Genomic DNA, 24,210 nt, shown 5'->3' with positions numbered 1-24,210 from the left:
TTTTTCTTTTTTCTTCCTTACCTTTCTGAGGTCTTTAGGATTTTTGAAGATATAATATATACTGTGTACAAAAACATACAAACTATATGAAGCATAATCATGTAATTCAACTCATTACGAGCAGTAAATGTAAAAATGTAAAAAACAGGTACCTAGATTAATTTATTTTTCTATATAAAGGACGAAACCAAAAATGTAAACATAAACAGAAAATGAGACTGGGAGATGACTAATGACTACACTTTGGTCACACTAATTTGCATGAATTAGTAGCATGGTCAGATTTTTTGTACTTTAAAACATGTTTAATTATACCCCCTTTCCTTTGGTATATGAGCTTCCATTATTTGTGGGTTTTTGCATTTGTTCGGCTTAGAAAAAATAAAATGCTGAAAAACACAGCTTGCCACAGGGAGACAGGAGTAAAACGTGTGGCTGAAATTTACTGAATAAATCCCTCAAATACAGCTACTGTACTGTATATACACAAGAAGGACAATGGTTCAGGGCCTCAGCACTTTCCACTTGCTTTTGCAGAAACAAGCAGTTTTCTTAAGCGCCTTGGAGAGATGCCACAAAACCTCTACAGCACCTTGGACAGAGGTTTCAGAACCTATCAAACATGCAATAATAAAACCTGGATATCTCCAGCTTCAACTCCTGAAGATATCCCAGTTTCAAAAGATCACTCCTTGTGCAACCAGTGATAGTTTGCATGCATTCAGGATATTCTGCCATGCACAGACACTAGAGCACAGCTTTGAATGGGTTTTCATAGAAAACCTTTCAAGAAGGACTTGATAACACAAACTGCTCAGACTTTCACAACTCCACTGAACATTCATGCTACAATTCCAGCATTCAATAATACCACCCTCAGTGCATGAAAGAGCCCACATGGAAAATAAGACCAAGGACCTGAACTTATAAACACCTGACACACGCAGGATGAAGAACCAAATTATCCCTGTATTATCCAGTGTATGCACTGGCTGCCTGTTTGATTCAGGACTTATTTCAGTCCTGCTTATCTTTTTTAAAGCTCTACATGACTGTGGACCTGCATGCCTAAAAGGCATATTCCTATTTGTGACCTAAGAGAACACAATGCAGCTATGCTAAATGTCACAAAGATGCAGAGAAAAAAAGAAATGCAAGTGGTTAAATATTTGCATTTACAGTCCCTGAACTAGAATATGATCTGCTACCATTTATGAGGGATATGTATTAAAAAGCAAGATTAAGAACACACTTACAGTATGTGTAGTTTGTATTTCTGCATGTGTCTTTTAGGGGACTGTTTTATTGATTTTAAAATGTGTTTTTATTTTTGAGTCTCATTTTTTATATCATTTATTGATGAATAGAGAAAGGCAGTTGGAACATTTGAATTTATGTTGGCACAAGACTATGGATCACAATACGGAGGTATTAAAATCTTTATATATAATTGTAGCAGATGAATTATAAGGATAAATAAAGAAGCATTCAACTAGACTAATAAAAAGTTCACATTTGCCAAAACAGTTGGCGAATTTAACTTCTTGCAGCTCTTAAGATTATTCAGCTTATATTTCTAAATCATTATTAAAGATGTAAAAGAGGTCTCTGATCTATAACTAGTCAAAACTGAATATACTGTAACTCTATTTATGTTATATTACATAGAACTAGGATATAGCTGGTAAATTTATACATAAATGTAATAAGATTTTGAACTACATTTAGAGTACTGTATCTACTTTCAACTGAAGCTTAACATTTAGGCTTTAAAGATTCTATAATGTGTGACAAACTATTCCCCTCAATTGCTTAACACAAGATAAAATGCACCAGTATGACATCAGATATGTCATACTGTACAGATACAGATACAGCCACTGTAACTCATGGAAGTCTCAACACATTCATGTTGAGATTCCTTTTATTTCCACAGAGTTTTCAATTAGCTAAACCAAAAATATGCACATAGAGTGTTACTATTTTAAGGAAGCCCATAGTATGTGTATTTTAAGTAACGTAAGTGGTTAAAAATTAAGAGCTCATAAACTAAATATGTGCTCTTTCCTGTAACTTCTATTAATTCTACTTGAGTAGGAAACTTGAGTTTTTTAGATGTGCAAAATGAAAATGTTAGGAAGCAAAAAAACAATATAAATGATCAGGAGAAATGAATAATAGGACATTTAAGCAATACAGTGGCTATCAGAAATATGAACCCCCTCGGACTTTTTCACAATTTATTGTGTTACAGTATGTTATGTACAAGACTGTTATGTTTTATGTACATAACCTTCATTTCTTTAAGTAATTATAGACTTTCTTCTTTCCTTGCTTGCTGAGCAAATTTTGCCATGTTCATTCGGGAATTACAAACGTTTGCCCATGCTCCCTATATTTATAGTAATCGTGGACCCTCACCTGCTTACCAATAACTGGTGACAGAAGGTAAATGAGGTAACAAGCTAGTTACCTGTGAGAACAAAGAATTTCAAACTTATTTTAGTGTTCTAACACCATGTTATACACATTTTTAACTAACCTGGGCGTCAGACTAAAATCTGCTTGCTTTGGGTGTTCATTTTATTAAAAAAGAAAAATTAACATTTTCAATGCAGTTCACTTACTGTATGTTTATAAGAACAAATATAATGTAATTAAATATTAAGTGTTTATAGTCATGTTTATACAGTTTAAACAACAGATATCATGAAAAACCTGGTTTCAAGCAGGTGTACTCAAACTTTTGACTGGTACTGTATATAAGGCATTGACAAAGTTAACTTGCAAGTGTACCGTGCAAACTCAGTATTGTGAAGCATTGATGTTTGGTATATATGCAAACAGTATGTTGTGAACACATTCTCCTGAGCACCAACAGTACACACAAGAGGATGCTAGATCTATTACATCTTGTGTGTCAATGACTTGTATGTATGGAGAAACCAACTGTCATTGTAGGTGGCAATGGGTTCTACACAGTCTCACTGGCACTGTATGCGAACAAAATTCTTACATTTTTGGTTTGTTACCTACTCGACAATTTTTTTACCTGCTCTTATTTAAGCATTGATTTTAGACACATTAGGCCTGAAGATGCCTCCCAGTGTAATCTACTCACCATCAAACTCTGCTGGACCAACACCCACAATGATAATGGACATTGGCAGACTTGATGCCTGCAATGAATCAAACAAAACTGATGAGGAGATAAAAACATTATTACCTTTGTATCACAAATTACAAGGATTTCCACTAGAATTAAGTGTTATTATATCCCTATTATTATAGGGATGTTAAAGGATATTCAACTAGATTTTAACTAAAACTTACAGGCAAAACGTTTCATAAACCTGTTCCTCAAATTCCCATTATACAAGGCAAAACAATAATGAAATGTTATCTCAAGAAACATCCAGAATGTTAAGATTGTATATTGTTTTCTATAGACACTATCTAAATTCATTTGTTATTCATTTGAGCCCACAACTGCCAACTGCACTTTGTGAGATATAGAGCTCTAAAGAATAAATCAGACATTTTGTCACCTTTAATCTGATAGTGCATTTAACATTAACAAGTCAACCAGTCACTCAAAACTAAAAAAGCACTGGAGATAATTTCCTTTCAGCAGTAATCATTGAAATCAATAGTCACACCTCCACAATGTGCACCACTGTTAACCATAATTGCTAACAGCAATGAGAAACCTAATTGAAAATGTGAAAATAATTGTGTAACACAGTTTAAACAAATCCAGTGATAGAGCCCCCTGAGAGTACTGTCAAAACTAACATACCTAGCAGAAATAATTCAATGTGCAAAATAAAATACCTTTATTGTCTATGTAAACTTGGGACTCTGATTAATTACCCTGTGACATTTTACTGACCTAATGTGATTTATCTTTCAGACCTGTGACTACAAAAAGCACAGACTATATTATTCATAATATAATTAAAATGCAGCAGCTGGTATCACTTTCTGTTTAGCAGAGATTAGACTCTGGGCCATTCCTGATCTGCTAAATGCTGAACTTCCATTGGAACATAAATGGCTAAAACCCTTTTTTTGGCAAGAAAAGCTGGCAATACATTTCAGTCACCATTAGGATTTTTTATCCTGTTTAATTTCTCACCTGAGAAGTTTTTATGCTTTTGTCTGATCTTTTAGTATTTACAGTGAGTAACATTTAACATTGTTGTTTCACAAGTTTTATTTTTCATTATTTAAGGGTCTACTGTATTTAAATGTGGCGTATAATTATTAATTCTGAACTTCTAAATTTATGATTGATTAATACATCATTTGTTGCCAATTTTCTTTTCCTTATTTTGAACTAGAACTATTTCACATGCAACACGCCAAGAGTCCCAATATGCTGAGCTTCATTACCTATTTGGAGCCGTAGTTAAACGAATAAATTGCTTGATAAGAACATTGGCAAGATTTTTTTTACTTGCAGGTTTGAACATTTATTGTACTTATGGAGTGCAATAATTAAAGGTTGGTCTTCTATTATTAGAAGAGACTGCTGCACTTTTATTCCACTAAGACCTTTGGTTTCCAGTCGTGGTCCTGGTGACCCACATGCCTGTTAGTCTCTGCTCCAGCCGAGCCCTCTGTTACAGAGTCAAACCTAATAATAATAATATTAATTTGAATTTTTTGTTCCCCAAAACGTGTGACTAGGAACAAAATACAAAAAAACAGCAGGTGTGTACTGTAGGTACCCAGAATCAAAACATGAAACCACTGACCTAGACTTACTACAGGTCAGATTCATTGACCTTGCTTGATCAGCCACCTCAATTTTGACTGAAAACCATGCTGGTCCGATCATTTTAATTAACCATCTGATTTACCATCTGATTTACTGCGAGAATCTCGCAGGTCTAACTGGAGGATGGTGTTTTACAAATGTTAAAGGAATTATGAGTAATATTAAAGTCGTCTTCATATTCTCCTCTTGGCAAGGAAGGCACGTGCTCTCTTGTGCAGTTAACCTTTTTCACGCAGCTAGACAAATACAGTAGCTCAGCATAAAACGGAAATCCAAATCTCCCAACTTACGTTAACAATAGCTTCCTTCGTCTGGACCATGTCAGAGATTACACCATCGGTGATTATCAAAAGAACAAAATACTGGGAGCCATCTGTTATATCAGCAGCTGACCTGCAACAGGTGACAACAACACAATGATATAAAAACGTATCGCCAAAGACTATTTTAAGTTTTTATCCAAATGCTGAAGGTTGAAAGATAAATCTGAAATTGAACAATTTCCATGTTTTTTTTTTCTTTTCTTCATAATTAGGATTAGTCCTTCTCACTTATTTTCCTTTGACCTACCCACCTGTTGCTTCATCTTTGGAATAAAAAACTTCTTACGTTTAAACTACATTCAATTTCCATCTCTCCTGCTGTGAAATTTAAATGTGCTCTTTATTGACAAAGATAAAGATTTAAAGAAAAAGAATATCCAATTGCTGTTTAATATAAATCTTACAAACCTGTTCATGTGATTACCAAGTTTCACCACCTCTCCCTTATATTCTGTTATTTCACGAATGTGTTTTTATTGGCTCAACACAAGCCAGTAAGGTGGACAAATATAATGTTTCATGACCCAAACATTGAATACGGAGAAAAACAGGCAACATTAAAGAAACATGCAAAAATTACTTTGGTTCCACTTGATACCACTATGTTTTTAAACAACAGATGTATAATAAGTCATTAGACATTGTAGCACAAGAAATGTTGTTGTGGATGAGCATTTCAATACTGTTTTCCACCTCCTTTAACAAACAGTGGCAATCATGGTGACTTGAAGTTTATATGAACTTTCTGATGAGAAACTACCACAAGGGACTGAAAAGCAGAGGTTTAAATTTATGCATCTTCAACATTATTACGAGCTACAAATAAATGCGATGGACTGCAATTCTGTCCAGGGTGTAGTCCTGGCTTGTGCCCTCAGCCTGCCAGGTTAGACTCTGTCTCACTGCAACCCTCTAAAGAGAGTTCCTGAAAATCTGTGGATGAATGTTAGTATTTTACAGATGTGCCAAGGATATATTCAGTAATTTTTGTCACAAACTGTACCACATTTTAACTGTTAACTAGTCTTGTTGTATATCTGCATTATTCTTTGCTAAATGAAGTATAATTATAGAACAACAATGGGATCTATACATTTGGAGGCTAATTTATACTGTATATACACATGCTGTAGATATTTTAACCCTCTTTCCATTTGTATGCCTTTCAACACTGTTGCCTAGTGCTTAATGATTTGTAAGCTACAGCTTTTGGTGGAGGTGTGTTTGGTGGGGTCACAGCAGCCACAGCCATGAGTAATTGTTTAAATTACCAGTAGCAGGCCGACACAGTATGAAATAGTTGAGCAGTAACTGTAAAAAAGTGCCTTGAACAGTGCAGAGATGCCTAATTATCAAATGGGAGCGATGCAACAGGGATGTGTATTTGAGAATGTTATACTTTGCTTCTTGTATGGGAACATAAGAAAGGTTACAAACAGAAAGAGTACATTTAGACCATCTAGCTTGTTTGATGGTAGCTAAGTGATCCAAGAGTCTCATCCAGCCATTCCTTGAAAGTGGTCAGGGTAATGGGTTCAGCCTACAGTACATGGCTGAGCTGCTTGTTCTATACTACCAAAACTATCTGAGTAAAGGAGTGTCTTTAGTTCTTGGTTTTCTATGTTGTTTCCATTTCTATCCTCTGGCATGCTTTGTTGCCTTCAGAAATGGGATTTGAGTGTCAACACTTTAACGCAATCATCTGTGATACTTCAAGCTGCCGATCAATGCACAATGACCCATTCTGACCTCCCACCATCTCTTATCACCCATCCCCGCTCTTCTCCTGAGTTAAGACTCTTGTTACTCCTTACCTGTTGCTTTACTAATAGACTAGGTGTGCCAGCAGTGAAGGAAATTAGCTAATTACATTTAAATACTCTGCCTGACACTTACCAACAGGCTCACAGTACTGTACTGTAGGTTATTCCATGTAGGTTCCTTAAGCTCCTTCCTTTGGAATGATAAGTATAATAGAGGCCTGAGATTTCTAAATCAATAAATATGATCCCTAGAGGACACAGATGCAACTTTATATGCAGTACATTCTTAGAATCTGCACTTTCAGCTTTTTTATAATTCTGAAAGCAGCCCTTTTCCACCAGGAATGGAAATCGTGCCCCTAAAGTTCAATTTCATTGTTCCCTAAACGGGATTGATTCTAATGACTGCGTTAAAGTGTGTTAGTTCACTTTTTAATATTAAAGCTACAGTAACAAAATGTGTTATTCATTTACTACAAAATGGTAATTACTGAATTACTGAAATTATAACTTCATTTTAAACCTTTTCACTCAACTATATTTTACAGTTGTGGGGATACTGTATTTCTGTAGCTTGTAGTCTATTTTTTTGTGAAGAAGTTTATTAAATTTAGCTAATCTAACAGAACAAATTAGAAAAAAGTAATGTAGTTAATGTTATTCCCATCAGCAATGCATCAACAAAGCTAGTCTATTCATGATCCAATATTTAGTAACATTTCTTAAATATATTACCTTTTGTTGATTATACTATTGTGAGAGATAGGACTTAACAATGAACAGATTTAGGGTCTGTAAGGCTAGTGTGTAACTTAGTTGCAAACCTGTGTGTGTCCAGAATCATTAAAACAAAAACAACTTGGCAAAATAAAAAGCATGTAGTAAGCATATTTTGCATTCGAAAAACATATATTTTTCACAATGAACATAAGACCTTCACATAATAATATTTCTACATCTTATAAGAATTCAACCTGCTTGCTGAGTCCTCACAAATTTGATACTGTCATCTGAAGCACAGCTATTAAACTTCCAGTCCAGTGTGTGTCTGACCCATTTTTGAACAGTAATCTTTAAAAATTAAATAATCCACCTTTCCTCACCCACATATTTTCTAATTAGTGTTCAGAGGCATAACAACCTGTCTGTTTCTAGTTTTTTACATCTGATTGTGTATGAAAACTCCTCATAATCAAGTCCTCCATTCAATGCTCTAAAAAGATATTTCTGCTTTTCATAATGACCCAAAAGCTAATCAAATATTTCAATAATTAAACTAATTTTACACTTATTAAAATATAAAGCCTTTCTCTCATTTTCTTGAGTGTTAAATTAATATCTTCATGAACATTGCCAATCTATCATTTCAGATTTCTTCTACTATGATTTGGTAATTAGGTTGTTATAAAAAATTGTTTCTATTAAAAAAATGTTTAGATGACAGTGTTGTTTTCTTTCACAAGAGCTGTACTAATAATCTTTTAAAAAACACCAGGTTATCACAAATTAACATTCCAGACCAACGTAGCTGTAATTCTCCAAAGCTTTCATTAAGAGCCTTGAAGCACCAAAAAAACAGAATAATCCAGTTAAATAATACAGACAGATACACACTGTTCCTCGTTATCCTAATATAGTAATATAGAACACATTACATGAAACAAGCTGCAACTGCTCTTGGATGAAAGTTCAAGGAATAGTTTTATATAATCTTTTCATGTGGCATTTTCATTTAATGTATAGAGGCTTTTCAAAACTCTTTATATAACAGGAGGAAGTCTTCAGCATAAAAAGCTCAGGGGAAAATGCTTATTTTCTAAGAAACTGGCGAAGGAACAGTAGGGAGTGTGAAACACAAATAAACCTTTGGGTATTACAGCTGACTGAAAACTTCAGACAGGTTGTATATAGTCTTCTCTCCTTAGAGACGAGGATTTTATTTAGAAGAATATGCAAATCCTTCTTTCTTAAGCATTGAGGGGACAAATCCAATACATGTTCACATGATGTATTTTAAGTTGTTCAGGTTCTCCAATTGGTATACTGTTTCCTTCAAAGACTGTATTCAAGTTCATGTTTCATTTTTTTAAGTTCTTTTCAGATTGTACAGTTTAATGCTTTCAAAACTGATTCAGATTCTCTTATTTTTCTGGTTCATCAATGAACGAGCTCACTCAGTGTGCAGGTTGAACCCTATAGTCCAGATATTGCTAGGTAACTGGGCTCAACTTGCTTTATTCTGGACTGTTCCAGCAGATGCTCACAATTGAACCCAGTGTCACAGTAGCAGAATGGGCCCGAGGCTCCTGACCTTTAGTAGACTTAATGTCTTCAGGTCATCTCATAAACCTATCACTCAAGCTTATCCCACAAATATTCCATTGGTTCCCTTTGGGTGACCATGAATGTCAATCCAGCACCAAACACTGTATGCACAAAGAAGTGACTTTTCATCTGTAGGTATGGATTAGATGGTGGTGTACAGACTTGTTCCAAGATGCTATGCACATAGTATTGGGCAGTGAAGCGAATTTGTATAACATGTCCTTATCATAACTCAGCTTGAATCAAACCCTACACCATCACTCCTGTACCAAGTGATCTTATGCAACGATACAGCGATACAACAATACTTTGGAAATTCATCTCCCTAGTGTAGTGTTGATAGAGAGCTGGCCATAAGATTAAATCTCCTTTCATCTCAGAAAATCTTTCCATGTCCTGTGGCTAATTATTCAGCCATTTATTGCCTAATATTTAAGAATTTAGCCATGCTGATGGCATCACAAATCACAGTCTATCAGATGTATTCTGACCATTCTGTTACTAACTGGCTCATTTCCAGGTCCGATGACGGCATGCTCTGTGGGTCTGACCAACTAAAAATCAGTTGTGAAGATGTCAGAGGCGAATATTCCAGTCCTGCCTTAATGTATTGATACATGGTGCAGCATGAAGAGGCAAAGATTATCTCTGGTATTTTGTTATTTTATAGTTGGTCTAAGTTGAATATCACTAAAGAAAATCTTCTGTCAAATATGCTTTGATTTGGTATGGTTCTATGGTGAAAACGGGGTCAGTTTTTCTTACCTTGCAACTTGGTTGATAACTGGGGCGAAGTTGGTTGGTCCATACAACTGTACGGTTCTTAGGCTTTGAAAGTAGGCCTCAAGCACACCTTCAATTCCAACACAGTTTGGGTTTTCATTGTCTGCATTCTGAAATGAAACAGCAGAACACAACAACTGGTGATTTTCCTCATTTATCAAACCAAACTTCAACCCATTCATTCCCGTTTAAAGCTTTATTCATCCACTGCTGAAAAAATGAAATAAAATTCCATCTTTTCACCCATTGAAATCCGTTAAGTATTCAAATAATAAAAAGTTCTATGAATAATAATCAAGCAGGAAACTGTCAAAAGGCCTTTTTGCATTTATGTACAAGAATGGAAATGATGCAAAGAAATGCTCTATAATATTTTCACATGCACATAATGGAGGTTCAATGCTTCAATATATTACGGGAAGAGAGATAAGACACAATGAATAGCTGCATCAGTCATTTTGATTCTGACAATGGCTTTAGGGACTCTAAGCTTTGTTATGCATTGTTTTTTTCAGGTCATAGTAAATCCTGGAATATATTAATTTATCTGACAATGTAAGCCTCAGTATCAGCTCTGCAAAGCAATAATGAATCAGGAATCAGAAACAGATTTAAAACACGTATAGCCTTTAAACTGGGCTCTTAGTGTTTGAGCATGTCATTGTGTAAATCAATGGATGAATGAACACATGAATTTAGATTTACTTTGTACGTGTCAGTACCATAAAAGTATAATTAGGTTCATTAACTGGGAACACAGCGATATATAAAATACTGCACCTTATTTAGAGGATTTAAGGTGCAGGATAAGGTTGACACAGAAAACAGGAGTGTAATTATAAAAGTGATGAGAACTAATCCAAGTGTCCAAAAATAACTGGTATGTTTATAGCTGCAGGACAGACAGATTAACACATTTCATTAGTGTCTGAATTATTGATTACTCCTCTACCAGAATTGGAAGGGCATTATTATGGAATGGACAGCCGTAAAGAAAACTGTCCTTTCAGTTGTTCCCATGTTGGTAGGGCTATATACAATATATATTACGAAATTGTGATTTTTCTGGTTTATTTTACATATTATTTGAACATGCCTTATTCACCAAAGTGAATGCAGAATCCCTCCTTTTTGTAATTTCAACATTACCATCTTGTTTTAAAACCAAGAGGCCAAATCATGGGCTCTTGTAATATAGCTGTATTGTTCATTACTCCTATGAAGGTAAAAAGTTTTACATTTGTTTTTTTTTTAATCAATTTTTGAAAGGTACTAAATGAAGTGGAATGAAATGAAAATAAGTGGAAACAGACCACAGGTACCTTAATTGTCTCAGGTCTCTTTAAAAGGCCTGCACAAAATCTGGATGGTAATGTTGCTATCACTATTGACAGCTATTGTGCTGAATGTGGCATTTTGATGTAATGAATAATAGAAGTTAATCAAGAAATATGGCAAATTAATGCTTCATTACAACATCAAACAGTAGATGAGAATCTTTCTTTTGCATAGTTATGGTGTTTGCGGTATTTTTAACTTAACTAAGCTGGAATTCCTATGCAAACCTCCTATACTGTATATGTAATATTCCTAACATGGTAAAGTCTTTGGAGGAATCTTAAAGCACAGGACTTCAAGAATGTGACTTCATACTTGATGTTTTCTAGCAATCACAACTTGTATTTTTAAAGAGGAAAATGAGTCTGGATGTGTGAACTACTATTAATGTCAGCTACCCTCTTCTGAGGTAATGTCTTATAAAAAGTGTATAAATAATTCAACAGGCCACTACTGTTTAGGTGCTGCAATTCAGCAAAGATACAGAGTCAAGAGTTCAGGTGAACTAGGACTGCAACTGAGGTAGAGATTATCTGCTTTTATTTTGTATTTTTTTAATTTAAAGTGTTTTTTTCCTAATACAGTATATTCTACTTTGCTTTAATTCAAAGTTTCATTATCCTGGCATCAAAACATCTCATATCATCTCCAATTCTTATAAACCCTAAAATTATTTTTATTCTCATTGTAAACGTACTGTAGTTCGGTTTTCAATGAAGAACTATCACCTTCCAAAGCTCATTTTAGGTCTTGAATGGATTTCTCTGTTACTGATCACTTTGTCTGCCAATTTTCTCCAACCAGTGTGTATAGGTATGCATTCTCCCTCAAAATGCAAGATTATTCTAGGACTTGCCACTTGAGCTTCTGGACTGTATCTTCACAATTATGAAGGCAATCGCATTCAAGGAGCTTTGGAGTTCTCAACTATATTTAATAAACCAGAATTCAAGCTTCTCTTCTGCCTCTACTCTTCTGCTGTCAGTCAAAAGGAAACAAACAGTATGGTCTCCAGCTCTGATGTGCTTTACACGGTAAAAAAAGGCCAAATATTTTTTCTTCAAGTCATCAAAAAATCACCAGAATTTACTTAACATCTGTCAAATGAAACATAAACAGTATGCTCTCCAGCTCTGATGTACTGTAAGTAATATACACAGTAAAAAAAGGCCAAATAATTTTTCTTCAAGTCATCAAAAAATCACCAGAATTTACTTAACATCTGTCAAATGGCCTCTTAGTGTTTATCCTTATCACCTAATTTACACCAGCAGCATACCGACTCCACTGCTCTGTAAAAATCCAAACGCCTTTCCCTATAGACTTAACCAAGTGTCATGCCTTCCATTTAAGTATTTTTGTGCCAAGAGGCACAAGGGCTATTATGCTCAAATTGCAAGGAAAGGAAGTATGTAAAAAGGGTTAAATTCCACAATATTTGTGTGGGAGAACTCATTATAAATTGTGTTGAGATATCCCTATTTTTTAATGTCCTACAGTGGGTAGCATATGGTTATTAACTGGAGTTTTACTAGGTAAACTGTATCTCTGTATTATGTAGTTCAGTGCTACAGCTGCATAATTAGACATATTATAAATGACACTAAGCTCTAGGAACACCACAAACAGCTCTCTATCTCACATGGGCACCTTTTGGGTGTCTTGCCACTCCTAATATAAGTCAAAACATTAAAAGCTGTTGAATACAATTTTTTATGGCAAAGATGAGGATTAAAATGGGCAAATATGCTTCATCTTACTCAATGGCACATATTCATCTTTCACCTATTGAAGAAAATAACAAGAAGTGACAGCCTTTATACATTTTTTGGTGATGTACATTCTACATTTTGCAAAGGAGTTACACACTCCATTACTCTGGGGAAAAAACTTAACTCTTACTGAGCGTTTAAAGAGGTGTAACCAATTTATGTTTTAAATTAACCACATTTGTGTCATTCTCAAAACAAGCTGATTCTATGACTGTATCTTCAAGACAGCCTGAAGGGAAATCTGCAGTCACTGCTTCTTCACCCTTTTGTGTCTAGACACCTAACATGACAGCCATATCAATACTTTGACATGTACTTGGGGAGAATCTGGCAGTTGTGCAAAATGTCTGTACTCACTACTCACAAATAACGGAGGACAATACAAATGACAAATTAATTTTGTTACCTTGTAGTTTTTGTGGCATAGTGACTGAGGTGTTCAACCTAACAACTAATTTAAATACATCTTAAAAGGGCTGAAGTCCAAACCGAACAGGAAGGTCCAACACAGACATGACACATACTACAGTTAAACATTTATGTAAGACTGAGTTTGCAAATGAGTCATATCAGAGAGGGGGCACTAAATGCCTCTTGTTATGTTTAAAAAGTATCTGAAATAATAAACCATAATTGCATAGATAAACTTCATGAGGCTAGCTTTATGTAAATAAAGAGTTGATTGCGTGAGAAAAGTTGTTTTATATATGCAGAGGAGGAGGATCTGTGTGGTTCTTCCCGAATAATGGAATCATGACAACACAATCCAGTCTACTGTGTAGCACCATTAGTTTCAGTTTCAAAAGCACAATTTAATATTTTGAAACCTCCACCAAAGTCTTATGAATATTTCATGAAGAACACTCAACCTTAACTGGTATATCTAAAATTGGTGTGCTACTCCAAAAAAGAAATGTCATATTGCATTGGCAGAAATTACTGTATAGAGCAACATAAAGTGTGTCTTTTATACATTTTTCATACATTAAAAATACCTTTGCATGGCAAAATGTCACCTTTTGCATGCAAATAAACCTTGATATTAACAATATATTAGAGTGGAGAGCTGTGTCAGCATGCCAGTTGTAAAGGAAGCGGTGGAGATTAATTCCACGCTGAAAGCAACAAAAAAAAAGGAAGAAAAAACATTTCAGCTATGGATTTTCTTCAGGGGAGAGAGGAAGAAAGCACAAATATGAGCCAAAGGGTGCAGATTCCTGGAGATGTGTGGAAGGCACCTATCTCTAAATGAATGGAGAGATGAGAATTTTCTGGTTGCTGAGAATACTAATTTCTTTCTTATCACTACTGTATAGAATTCTACCTTCCACCCTTCCCTTAAAATTTCTTGTCCAGTCCACAAAATACGATGCTGAATTTTCCCAACAACCAATAATAAACAAAATGTTGTTAATTTCATTCCCATCATCACTGGTTAAATGGTATCTTCAAAGTGTGTAAATTAATCACCTTATGGTAAAAAGCTAAGGTAATATACATGTAATAGGTTTTGTTTCTACTGTATGTCATCTTAAACACAAGCAAAAGCAATGAATATCGTAATCCTTTAGGAACTAACTATGACGTTCGTAGATTTATAGTATAACTCACTACCAATCAAATGGAGAGCAACCTCTTCATGCTTGTAACCTTTTGTGCATGAAGAACCTAAAGTTTTTCCTTACCTTAATGGGCCTATGACAACTTTTAATTGGGTATTCTGCAGTGATTTAGCTTTTAACACTCATAATTTTCCATATGGAATTAGCAGTATTACTGTATGTACAGCCATACACAGAAGGACATGTGATGTAACTGGAAGCAAAGGCTCATAATGTGTTTAAGATTGGTTAGTTTAATTACCATTTCACTGAGCAGCAGTATTTTTGTTATCCAGGAAGGAGTAGCAAACAGACATCCTGTTAAGGCTCATCATTTATTTACAAACCACTGACTGTGGAGGAATCCCCTTTGTGATTCTGTCCTTTATATACGAACACAAACACATTACAGCTACAAAAAAAATCTTGGGGAAAAAAAAGAACTGATTTAGAATGTAATTTTGAAACATTTGCTATATTACAATGCTGCAGCTTATAAAATATGACTGCTGCTTAGCCCAAATCAGAAATTCCTCAAAAATAGATTTTCAGTCCTTAGAAACCACAATGCTAATTTACTGTCCTTTTGCCATGGCTGGAATAATTTTAGGAAAGGGAACCAGAAAGAAAATTTGGAAGGGGCATTTCCCCAAGGATGCTGACCACCTTGCTCATTTCATACAAATGCTTCCTTTCACAAGCTGTAAATCTGTGAGAGCCTCCGGGAGCTCCAGAACCAAGATGGCTCGGCCATAGCCTCAAGGGTCCGATGTTTCTATTGAGAAATGAGCTGAAATTCACCACTTATAGGAGGCAAAGAGCCTGTTCAGCAAATGTTCGTGAACAATGCAAACAAATAAAAGTAAAGTCACTCAGGGGGACCCAGGCTGAGTTACGAAACTTGGCTCGCTGTATAATTTAAAGATGCTCGTCTGTAAATTCCTCTAGTTGGAAGTGTTATTTTTCTTTTTCTAATTTCACAGCACCTTTCAGGTTGATTTATTACCTTGTAATGTTTTATTGTACACATTTTTCCTCAACAGTGATTTAACGTTGTCCAGTGTAGCTATACTGCAGTACAGTATGTGGACAATTATACTGTAAATCTTAAACATACAGTACAGTATATGGACAACACATGTTGCTCACACCTGAAGAAGACTCCACGGCCAAAACGTTGTGTTCTCTTTCTTCTTTTTTTCAGTATGGAATAAACCTATTACTTGTTCCTTTACATGTTGACCATTGTTGAGTATGTAGGTATTTTGTTCAGTGGAAGTAATAGGTTTATTCCATGCTGAAAAGAGAAGAAAGAAAACACAAATGTTTCGGCCATGGAGCCTTCTTCAGGTGTGAGAAAGACAGGGCAGTAAGCAAAGGTAATGTAGCGGGAGAACAAAGGCTGGGAGGGAGAAGGAGCGAGAGGCGGGAGCAGGGGACAGACAGTGGCCAATCAGGTAGTGTGAAGTCAGGATAGGCGAAGAGAGGTATGAAATGAAACCTACAATGAATAGAGAGAATGTACTGTAGAAGAAAAGTAGTCTGTCACTGAGAGAAGGGGGAAGGTGTGATCCTAGCTGCAGGATAATTTTAGTTTCTGTAGTCTTTCTGATGTTGGAGTTACAGAAACCAGCTTTGAGAACACAGTGTACCATTTTGTTAGTTCATTTCCTGTTAAGGCTCATCATTCTATTCAATCAAAAATGCCAAAGAAATTCTTCTTTCACATGACTGTCCAACAGAAATTTTTAATTCTGTTGCATGATTAAAAAGAGGGAATGTACATGGTGAATGAGACTTCAATTGGGAAAAGTCAAAATTTTGTGGACAACAGGCGAGACACTTCATTAAAAATAGTGATATTGCATGCAGTGTCTTGAAGCTATTAGAACGCAAAATAAACAGTCAAGTACATGACTATGAATTCAAATGGAAGTTACTGTATGATGTAACTGTATAAGCTTTGATTAGACTGCATCCACAAAACTGCATCCATATTTTCTGAAGGTACAAGAGGGATGCTGATGATTTAGAGATATGTAGAAAAGCAAAAATAGCTTTATATCTGCTTACAAGAGTGGAGTACGAAAAAAGAAAATCACTTTATAACAACAATGGCAGCAATCATTACAATCACCACCATCATGATCATCACAACTCTCCCCAGTATGTAGGACTTCATGAGGACTTCTCAAAAAACACTGTAAAATGAAAAATATCAAAACAACGATTCTTAATAAAAGTCTATTTAATCAAATAGGATGTGAAGTGAGGTTTATGCTACAAAGAAGAGCATCCAAACGAGTCTAGGTGCATCAACACAGTATTACAGATGGTCCTTCATCTTTAGGACTGACAAAAATCTTACATCAATAATGTATGGCACTAAGTCATTAAAAGCCTCATGAGCAGGAAGGTAAAGCCATCTCTCTTCCACCCAATATCATCCAAACACATCAATAGCTGCATCTCAAAACTGTGACATGAAACTGAATGTAGAATTCTGCTTACCAGAGGAAACACATGAGAGATTTTCCCATCTGGTGGCAATTTGGCTCCAAATCCATAAGCTGGGAAAAGCTTATCGCTGTCGTAATCCTGAATGATCTCTCCCACCGCCTTCAAGGCCATGGCGTACGCATTCATCTGGTATGGATTCATGTAGTGCAGGGAAGTTGGCTGAGAAGGATTTCCTCAAGGGGAAGGAAAGTGGGTTGTTGGTAACTTACTAAGCATACTTCTTATACGAAATAGAACAGGACTTCGAGATGCTGCTTTTAAAGCCACCTTGTAAAATAAAGTTTAATATTACTATCAAGAGGACATTTAACTGGTGATTAAATGTTTTAATAAACTTTTAGCTTTCCCATGATGTGATGCATTACTCCTTTTGACATCGAGCTTTCCTGTGGGCAAATTGTGAGAAACGTTCTACTGCTAAGTGCTAAGGGAATTTTGTCCATCTTGTACAAAGGTACAGTGTTTTTTCAGTGCATTTTGACCAATAAATGCCATTTTGAGGCTGCTTTAGGCCTTAATTTGTGGTAGATTACTTTAAAGGTTCTAAGACTTACCATTAGAAGCAGTGAAGTCTATTGCAACGGTGAAGTTCAGCTGAGTTCTAAGGAGAGGAAAAGCAAGATTAAAACCACAAAAGACAGAGTGAGATAAATGTTACACTTCATACATTAGTATTTTCTTCCTTTTAGGGAAAATATTTTAATTTCACATATAAATGCCCAAGTTTACAGTAATGGAGTCAAACATACCGTGTTTTAAAATCTTTCTCCGCCTTTGTCATAACTGGTACACTGATAAACGTTTTGTTTTTTATTCCTCTTACTGTGGAATGGCATTGGGATTATTTTGTGTACTGAATGAGAATTCCATATAAAATCAGACTTAGAGAACTCAAGATGACAAAAGTATCTGTGCTACTCACTCTAAATTTCTGCAAAAATAAAAGCTGCAGATTGATTCACATGTTTACTCTCAAAAGATAAGAGATAAAAGATGCTGCACAAATGAAGCATGGATAGGCCCTACAGCTTGAGTAGAAAATGGAGTTTACTTTCCAGGTTTCTCTCCATAATTAACACTCATTTTTTTCCAACTTCTATACATAATCATGAATGATAATTCCTTACACTAATATGCATCACTTTTCTGGACACTCCACACAAAGCACTTTACAGGTAATGGGGACTCCCCTCCACTGCCACCAATGTGTAGCCCCACCTGGATGATGTAACAGCAGCCATAGTGCACCAGTATGCTCACCACACACCAGCTCTCAGTGTGAAATAGAACAGAGTGATGAAGCCAGTTCATAAATAGAGATTATTAGGAGGCCATGATTGGTAAAAGCCAAGGGGAGATTTGGCCAGAAGACTTGGGTGATGTCTACTCTTTTCAAGAAATGCCCTTGGATTTTAAATGACTGCTGACAGGCAGAACCTTGGTTTTACATCCCATCTGAAGGTCGGTGCCTTTTTTATAGTATAGTGCCCCCGTCACTATACTGAGGCATCAGAACCCACACAGACCGCAGGGTGAGCGCCCCACTAACACCTCTTCCAGCAGCAGCCTCAGCTTTCCCAGGTGGTCTCCCATCCAGGTACTGACCAGGCTCACACCTGCTGAGCTTCAGTGGGTTGCCAGTTGTGCACTGCAGGGTGATATAACTGCTGGGGAACTGGGGATGTAATCCTTATCCGACATTACATTTTTCTTACCAACAGACGAGAACACAAAATGTACCACGAAAAGGATAATAAGCTGCAGCATAAAAATGTATATTATTTTAACTTTGACTAATATACTAAAATCTAATTTTAGTCTCTTTTTTCTCAGAATTGTTTCTTTAGGTTGTGTTAGAAAACTTGTAGGAAATCAATTTCCACAAATAATACAGGAGCAGTGAATGAATAAGGCTCAGGTGAGCCTATATATATAAGCCACTGAATTTCAGAGTTGAAGCTTATTAATTACTGAATAACTGAATCAATTAGCTCTCACAGTAATACACATAACAGAAAGCTAGCTAAACAGAAAGACAGGCAAGCAGGTAGGCACACATGTACTGTACAGTGGGTTGATTTGGTGTGTTAAAAATACACGCTTTCTGTGTACTGCAGTTCCACTTTGTATACAGACATATTGCACAACAGCTCCGTCCTGGTCTGGTTATGTAATCTCCTCACTGCTATCATTATATCCTTAATGAATACCCCATACAACCTACATCAATATTGTGTTACAATGCAAAATAAGGTTTGTGGAATGCTGTTTTGACTAATCACTTTCCCACTTTCTTTCTAATTAGAGGAGCTAATATCTTTCTAAATGATCTGTAAGGAAGTTTCCTCATCCTTTTTTTTTCACAACCCCTTTCCTATTCCACAGCAATGGAAAATACTCCAGCCTTGCTCTGATGAGAACTGCCAGAAAGCCCAATTCATTTCACACTGCAATGTTTATATGTAATGCCATTTAAAGAGGGAACTGAGAGAGATACCGAGAGAGAAACCACTCCTGCAAATCTGTTTTGGAATGTCACATAAAAATAAACTTTTTCCAATATACAGTACTGAGGAAAATATTGCTAGTATATTTTCTTCAAAGGCAAAGAAAACTCTCTGCCGATTCGTACATAAATATGATGCTATTTATATTAATGTATTATTTTATGCAACTGTATATGGGACATACTGAGTGCTTTTTCACAGTTTAACAATTTTGGTAATACATGTGGAGTCCATAAAACGTCTATCCAGAGGGATAAGATTTGTCTCCACAATATGTAAATGCTTTCATAACATTTCTGCACAGGGAGCCCCAATAAGCAAACAATAAGTGACCTTTAGCACACAATAAAAGACCTTTGCATGGAATTGTATTATGTGCAAAAGGGACATTTATTGTTTTTATTATGAGCTTCCTTCTCTTGGGGATTTCTACATAAAAAAAGAAAATATTTTTAGAAGAGCGAATATTGCACTTTTCCACCTCTTTTATTTAAAAGTATAACTTTGGCTTTATTCTTATTAGGCATTTACAAACGTTTTGATCAAAGTTAAAATCAAAGCCTTATCATCCTGTTAATAGGATATCATTTCAAATCCTAGAAGACCAATGCAGTAGTACTCCAGGCGTGTGGTAAAATGTCACTGATTACAAAACAAAGAAACCCAAGAATGAATAAATGCCTGTAAGAGCTGTTTGTCTATGGGGTATACACTATTATCTGCAAAAGACTATGCAAACATTCTTCCCAGATAGCTGAATCCGGAACTGAATACTAAAGTTTTGCAACTGGATATGTGATTAAATTATAGATAACAATTTTCAAAGACAGGATGAATTGATAGAACTATTAGAACAGGGCTGTGTTCCCCCTCCTCACTACATTGTAAGGCAGGTGGTTCACCAAGCGACCTTTAATTCTGAGCCAAACCTCCATGGGGATACTAGTCTCTGTACCCTGCAGAATAAACTTCAAAGACAACCCAAAATATTTCACAATAAAGATACTATACGTCCGAGCAGATAGTTTTGAAAACATGCAAGAACACAACATTAAAAGGATATTTATATAACAAATCTTTAATATCCATGCAAATCCTGACTCAATGTTGAAGTTAGTAAGACCTACAGTATAGTCTGATTCCAAATGAAAGTTCGAGAAATTTAAGATTCAAGTTCATTCTAAAATAAAAATTAAAGCTGCAACAAAATAATGCATTTTCCCCCCCTGCCAATAGACAAAAAGAGTTTACATCTGGGGTCCCTTGAATGTATGCTACCAGTCTTTCTGCTACCAGTTTTGCCTTGCCCAAAAATGGGTTTTAGGCAACCTTCATCTTTTGATCATGAAAAGGGGATTCATACCCCACTTTGAAAATGTGCTTAATTTTGCTAATGTACTTTCTCCAATGCGAGCAATATGCAGGACAAGCTTGGTGTATGTCATTTCTTGTGGTAACAGCTGCATAGAATTTGTAAACACAGCTATTTTGTGGCCACTTGTGAGTACATGGCTGCATTTGGATGTTCGAACAAATATAACATCTTCACTGACTAGTTTTCTTCAGCCTTTCATGCTGATGACCACTGGTGTCCCTTCCAGCTAATTAATGACCTTTGATGCACTACTCTGAATTAAAGCTGCTGACAAACACAGGAGACAGGAAAACCCACATCATGAACAGCAGTAAAAGCATTTTCTAACTGTGCCTCGCTTCGTTTCCAGAAGCAACCATTCTGACACATCAGAAAATGCATATGCAAAACACAGTGATTGTGGCACATGTATCCCTAAAAGATAGATACTTTATTGATCCCGTGAGGGAAATTGCAGTGCAGCAGCAGCTTAACACACACAACACAGCCACTGTGTAACAAATTATATAATAATAGTACAATACATACAATACAATACAAGAGTTACTCACAGTCCGGACACACAAAGAACAGACTACAACAGAACAGTACACAGAAAAATCATATCACACATATGAATATAAATATAGACGTAGATATAAATATAGATGTAAATGTATTGCACAGGTCCCTGGCATATATTGCACAAAAAACGGTTGTAAACGGGAAAAGAAAAAGAAAGAGAACAGATGTAGCAGTAGATGTGTAGATGCGTTCAGTCCATCTATAGTCCATCTAAGGAGCTGTTTCAGAGTTGTGTAACCTACAGGCAAAACTGCATTCATGTGCACTACAGTATAGATCTGCACAGATCTAACTGCAAGGTTCCCAGTAGTAAGTAATAATGAGAAAGTTTAACCTAATGCAATTATGATATTTTGACATTAATTTTACTTTGAAACCAGTCGAACATGGAATTGATGGTGCCAATGTGAAAAACAAATTAAATAGTGAGTTGACAATTTGACAACATTGAGCTGTTTACTTTATAAGCTCCGAATTAGCCGCACATACCCAGAGTTCTAATATTTATAGGAGGTATTATGTTTATATACGAATATGAAAGATTTTCTATAATACTAATAATGCAATCCAACAGGATAATTTACTATTACACATTGATAGCATTTGGATACCGAGGGAAACTCGTGTGAGTTTAAGGATCCATAGCATTAGAAAATAGCCCTTAATGATAATTTTCAGTCTTACCCTCCTCTGATGAAATCCACAAATGTGTATTCAGATTCCACTTTGAATGACAGCAGAGTTACCTTAATAAACAGAGGGGAAATATTCAAGTTAAAAAAGGAAGTAGTCATACCATTTCCTCCTTGTCATTATTCCATTTCGTTTGATTCTATTTAACGAAGCAAACATGGTCACAATGTTCTCTGAAATAGTAAAAGAAAATTACATTGCTTTTCACTAATTGTTTATCAGAAATTCTTTTAAAAAAATCTAATTGCTCATCAAACCATTTCTTCTTCAAACCGTTTCTTGTCTCCTATGGTAACAATAATACCTTCATGTTGTAAGAATGCACATGCCAAAAACATGTCTTTTTTAAGTACCTTGCTTGTTTGGCTTCTTATAGCTTAACAGTCCAAGAATCTAACACAGTCATTTCTCAATGGATCTAAGAGTTCTAACATCATGACTGGACTAATGTTTCAGAAACCACAGGTATGCAAGACATTCCTCCTATTTTCAAACCAAATTTCATTATGAACCTTCACTTTTAACTAATAGCACATTAAACATCACCAGCTCCTTTCTAATTCTTCTAAACAGTTTTTAACTAAAACTTCATTTTTACTTACTGTGCCTGAATTGATGTATTTTTTCTTTTTGCCTTTCTTCTTCGGATTTAGAACCTTCAGAAACACAAAGCAAAGCAGGAAAATGTTATAACCAAACCGCAACTTCAGAAAAATAAAAGATAATATGAAACTGAGAATCCGGAATGGATTAAAAAGACCATCAGTAGGATTTCACAAACTCTATGGCTCTAGTATTCTGTAGATCCATGTGTTTGTAAAGTTGTTAGGGTCTATCGTAGTTGACCAATTGATACATTAATTTACAGTTTTTGCTAATGCGCTTGTGTTGTCATTAAATTCAAAGTTATTAACGATACATTTTAATTATGAGCATAAACCAGATTTAACGTCTAACTTTCATTTAAATTAATCTTTAATTTAGTTTAGTCATCAAATGCAAGAAAAAAAAAACACTCCAGGTTCTTAAACCTCTCCCTTCTGTGTTCTTAACCATAGTTCAATTCCGAATGATGAATAACAAAGCTGAAGGAAGAGAATTTAGGTAATTATTAAGACAAATGATCTCAGTTCTAACTAGATTTTTTTTAATTCTAAAAGATAAATGGGTAGGTGTCGAACAGTGAGCAAATAGCCAATAAATATGTAAAGCCATAATTACATCTTTATAACATACACATACAAAGCGTTGTATACAGTATTTGTCATTACTGAAGCCTTGCTGAAACTGTAGAGTATCTGAGGTATGGTAGGATATAGAAAATAGCTTATGCACCATCTGTTGTGATACAGGTAAAAGGGATGGTTAAAGAATTACAAAGCCCCCACTCTGTTAATGGGTTCTTTCAGCACACTTAATAATAATAATAATAATAATAATTGCTTACACTTATATAGCGCTTTTCTGGACACTCCACTCAAAGCGCTTCTACAGGTAATGGGGACTCCCCTCCACCACCACCAATGTGCAGCCCCACCTGGATGATGCGACGGCAGCCACAGTGCACCAGAACACTCACTACACACCAGCTCTCAGTGGGGAGGAGAGCAGAGTAATGAAGCCAATTCATAGAGGAGGATTATTAGGAGGCCATGATTGGTAAGGGCCAATGGGAAATTAGGCCAGGACGCCGGGGTTACACCCCTACTCTTTACGAGAAACATCCTGGGATTTTTAATGACCACAGAGAGTCAGGACCTCGGTTTTATGTCTCATCTGAAGGACGGCGCCTGTTTTACAGTATAGTGTCCCCGTCACTATACTGGGGCATTAGGACCCACATGGACCACAGGGGGAGCAGCC

The 24,210-nt window shown here is 35.7% G+C and overlaps 1 protein-coding gene across 1 annotated transcript in view; it reads right to left on the bottom strand.

Moving 5' to 3' along the window:
* Positions 1-24,210, bottom strand: part of cpne9 (copine family member IX) — a 120,568-nt gene that overhangs the window by 9,705 nt on the left and 86,653 nt on the right. The window contains exons 12-18 of the mRNA XM_069189438.1: positions 22,950-23,003; positions 22,339-22,400; positions 17,763-17,809; positions 17,200-17,381; positions 9,960-10,087; positions 5,074-5,176; positions 3,122-3,179 (exon numbers count right to left, since the gene is read on the bottom strand). Of these exons, the coding sequence (XP_069045539.1) occupies positions 3,122-3,179; positions 5,074-5,176; positions 9,960-10,087; positions 17,200-17,381; positions 17,763-17,809; positions 22,339-22,400; positions 22,950-23,003 (634 nt within the window). The remainder of the gene's footprint in view (positions 1-3,121; positions 3,180-5,073; positions 5,177-9,959; positions 10,088-17,199; positions 17,382-17,762; positions 17,810-22,338; positions 22,401-22,949; positions 23,004-24,210) is intronic.

This window comes from Lepisosteus oculatus, chromosome 4, assembly GCF_040954835.1.
Source record: "Lepisosteus oculatus isolate fLepOcu1 chromosome 4, fLepOcu1.hap2, whole genome shotgun sequence".
Taxonomy (NCBI): Eukaryota; Metazoa; Chordata; class Actinopteri; order Semionotiformes; family Lepisosteidae; genus Lepisosteus; species Lepisosteus oculatus.
This window is presented reverse-complemented; position numbering and strand designations above follow the sequence as displayed.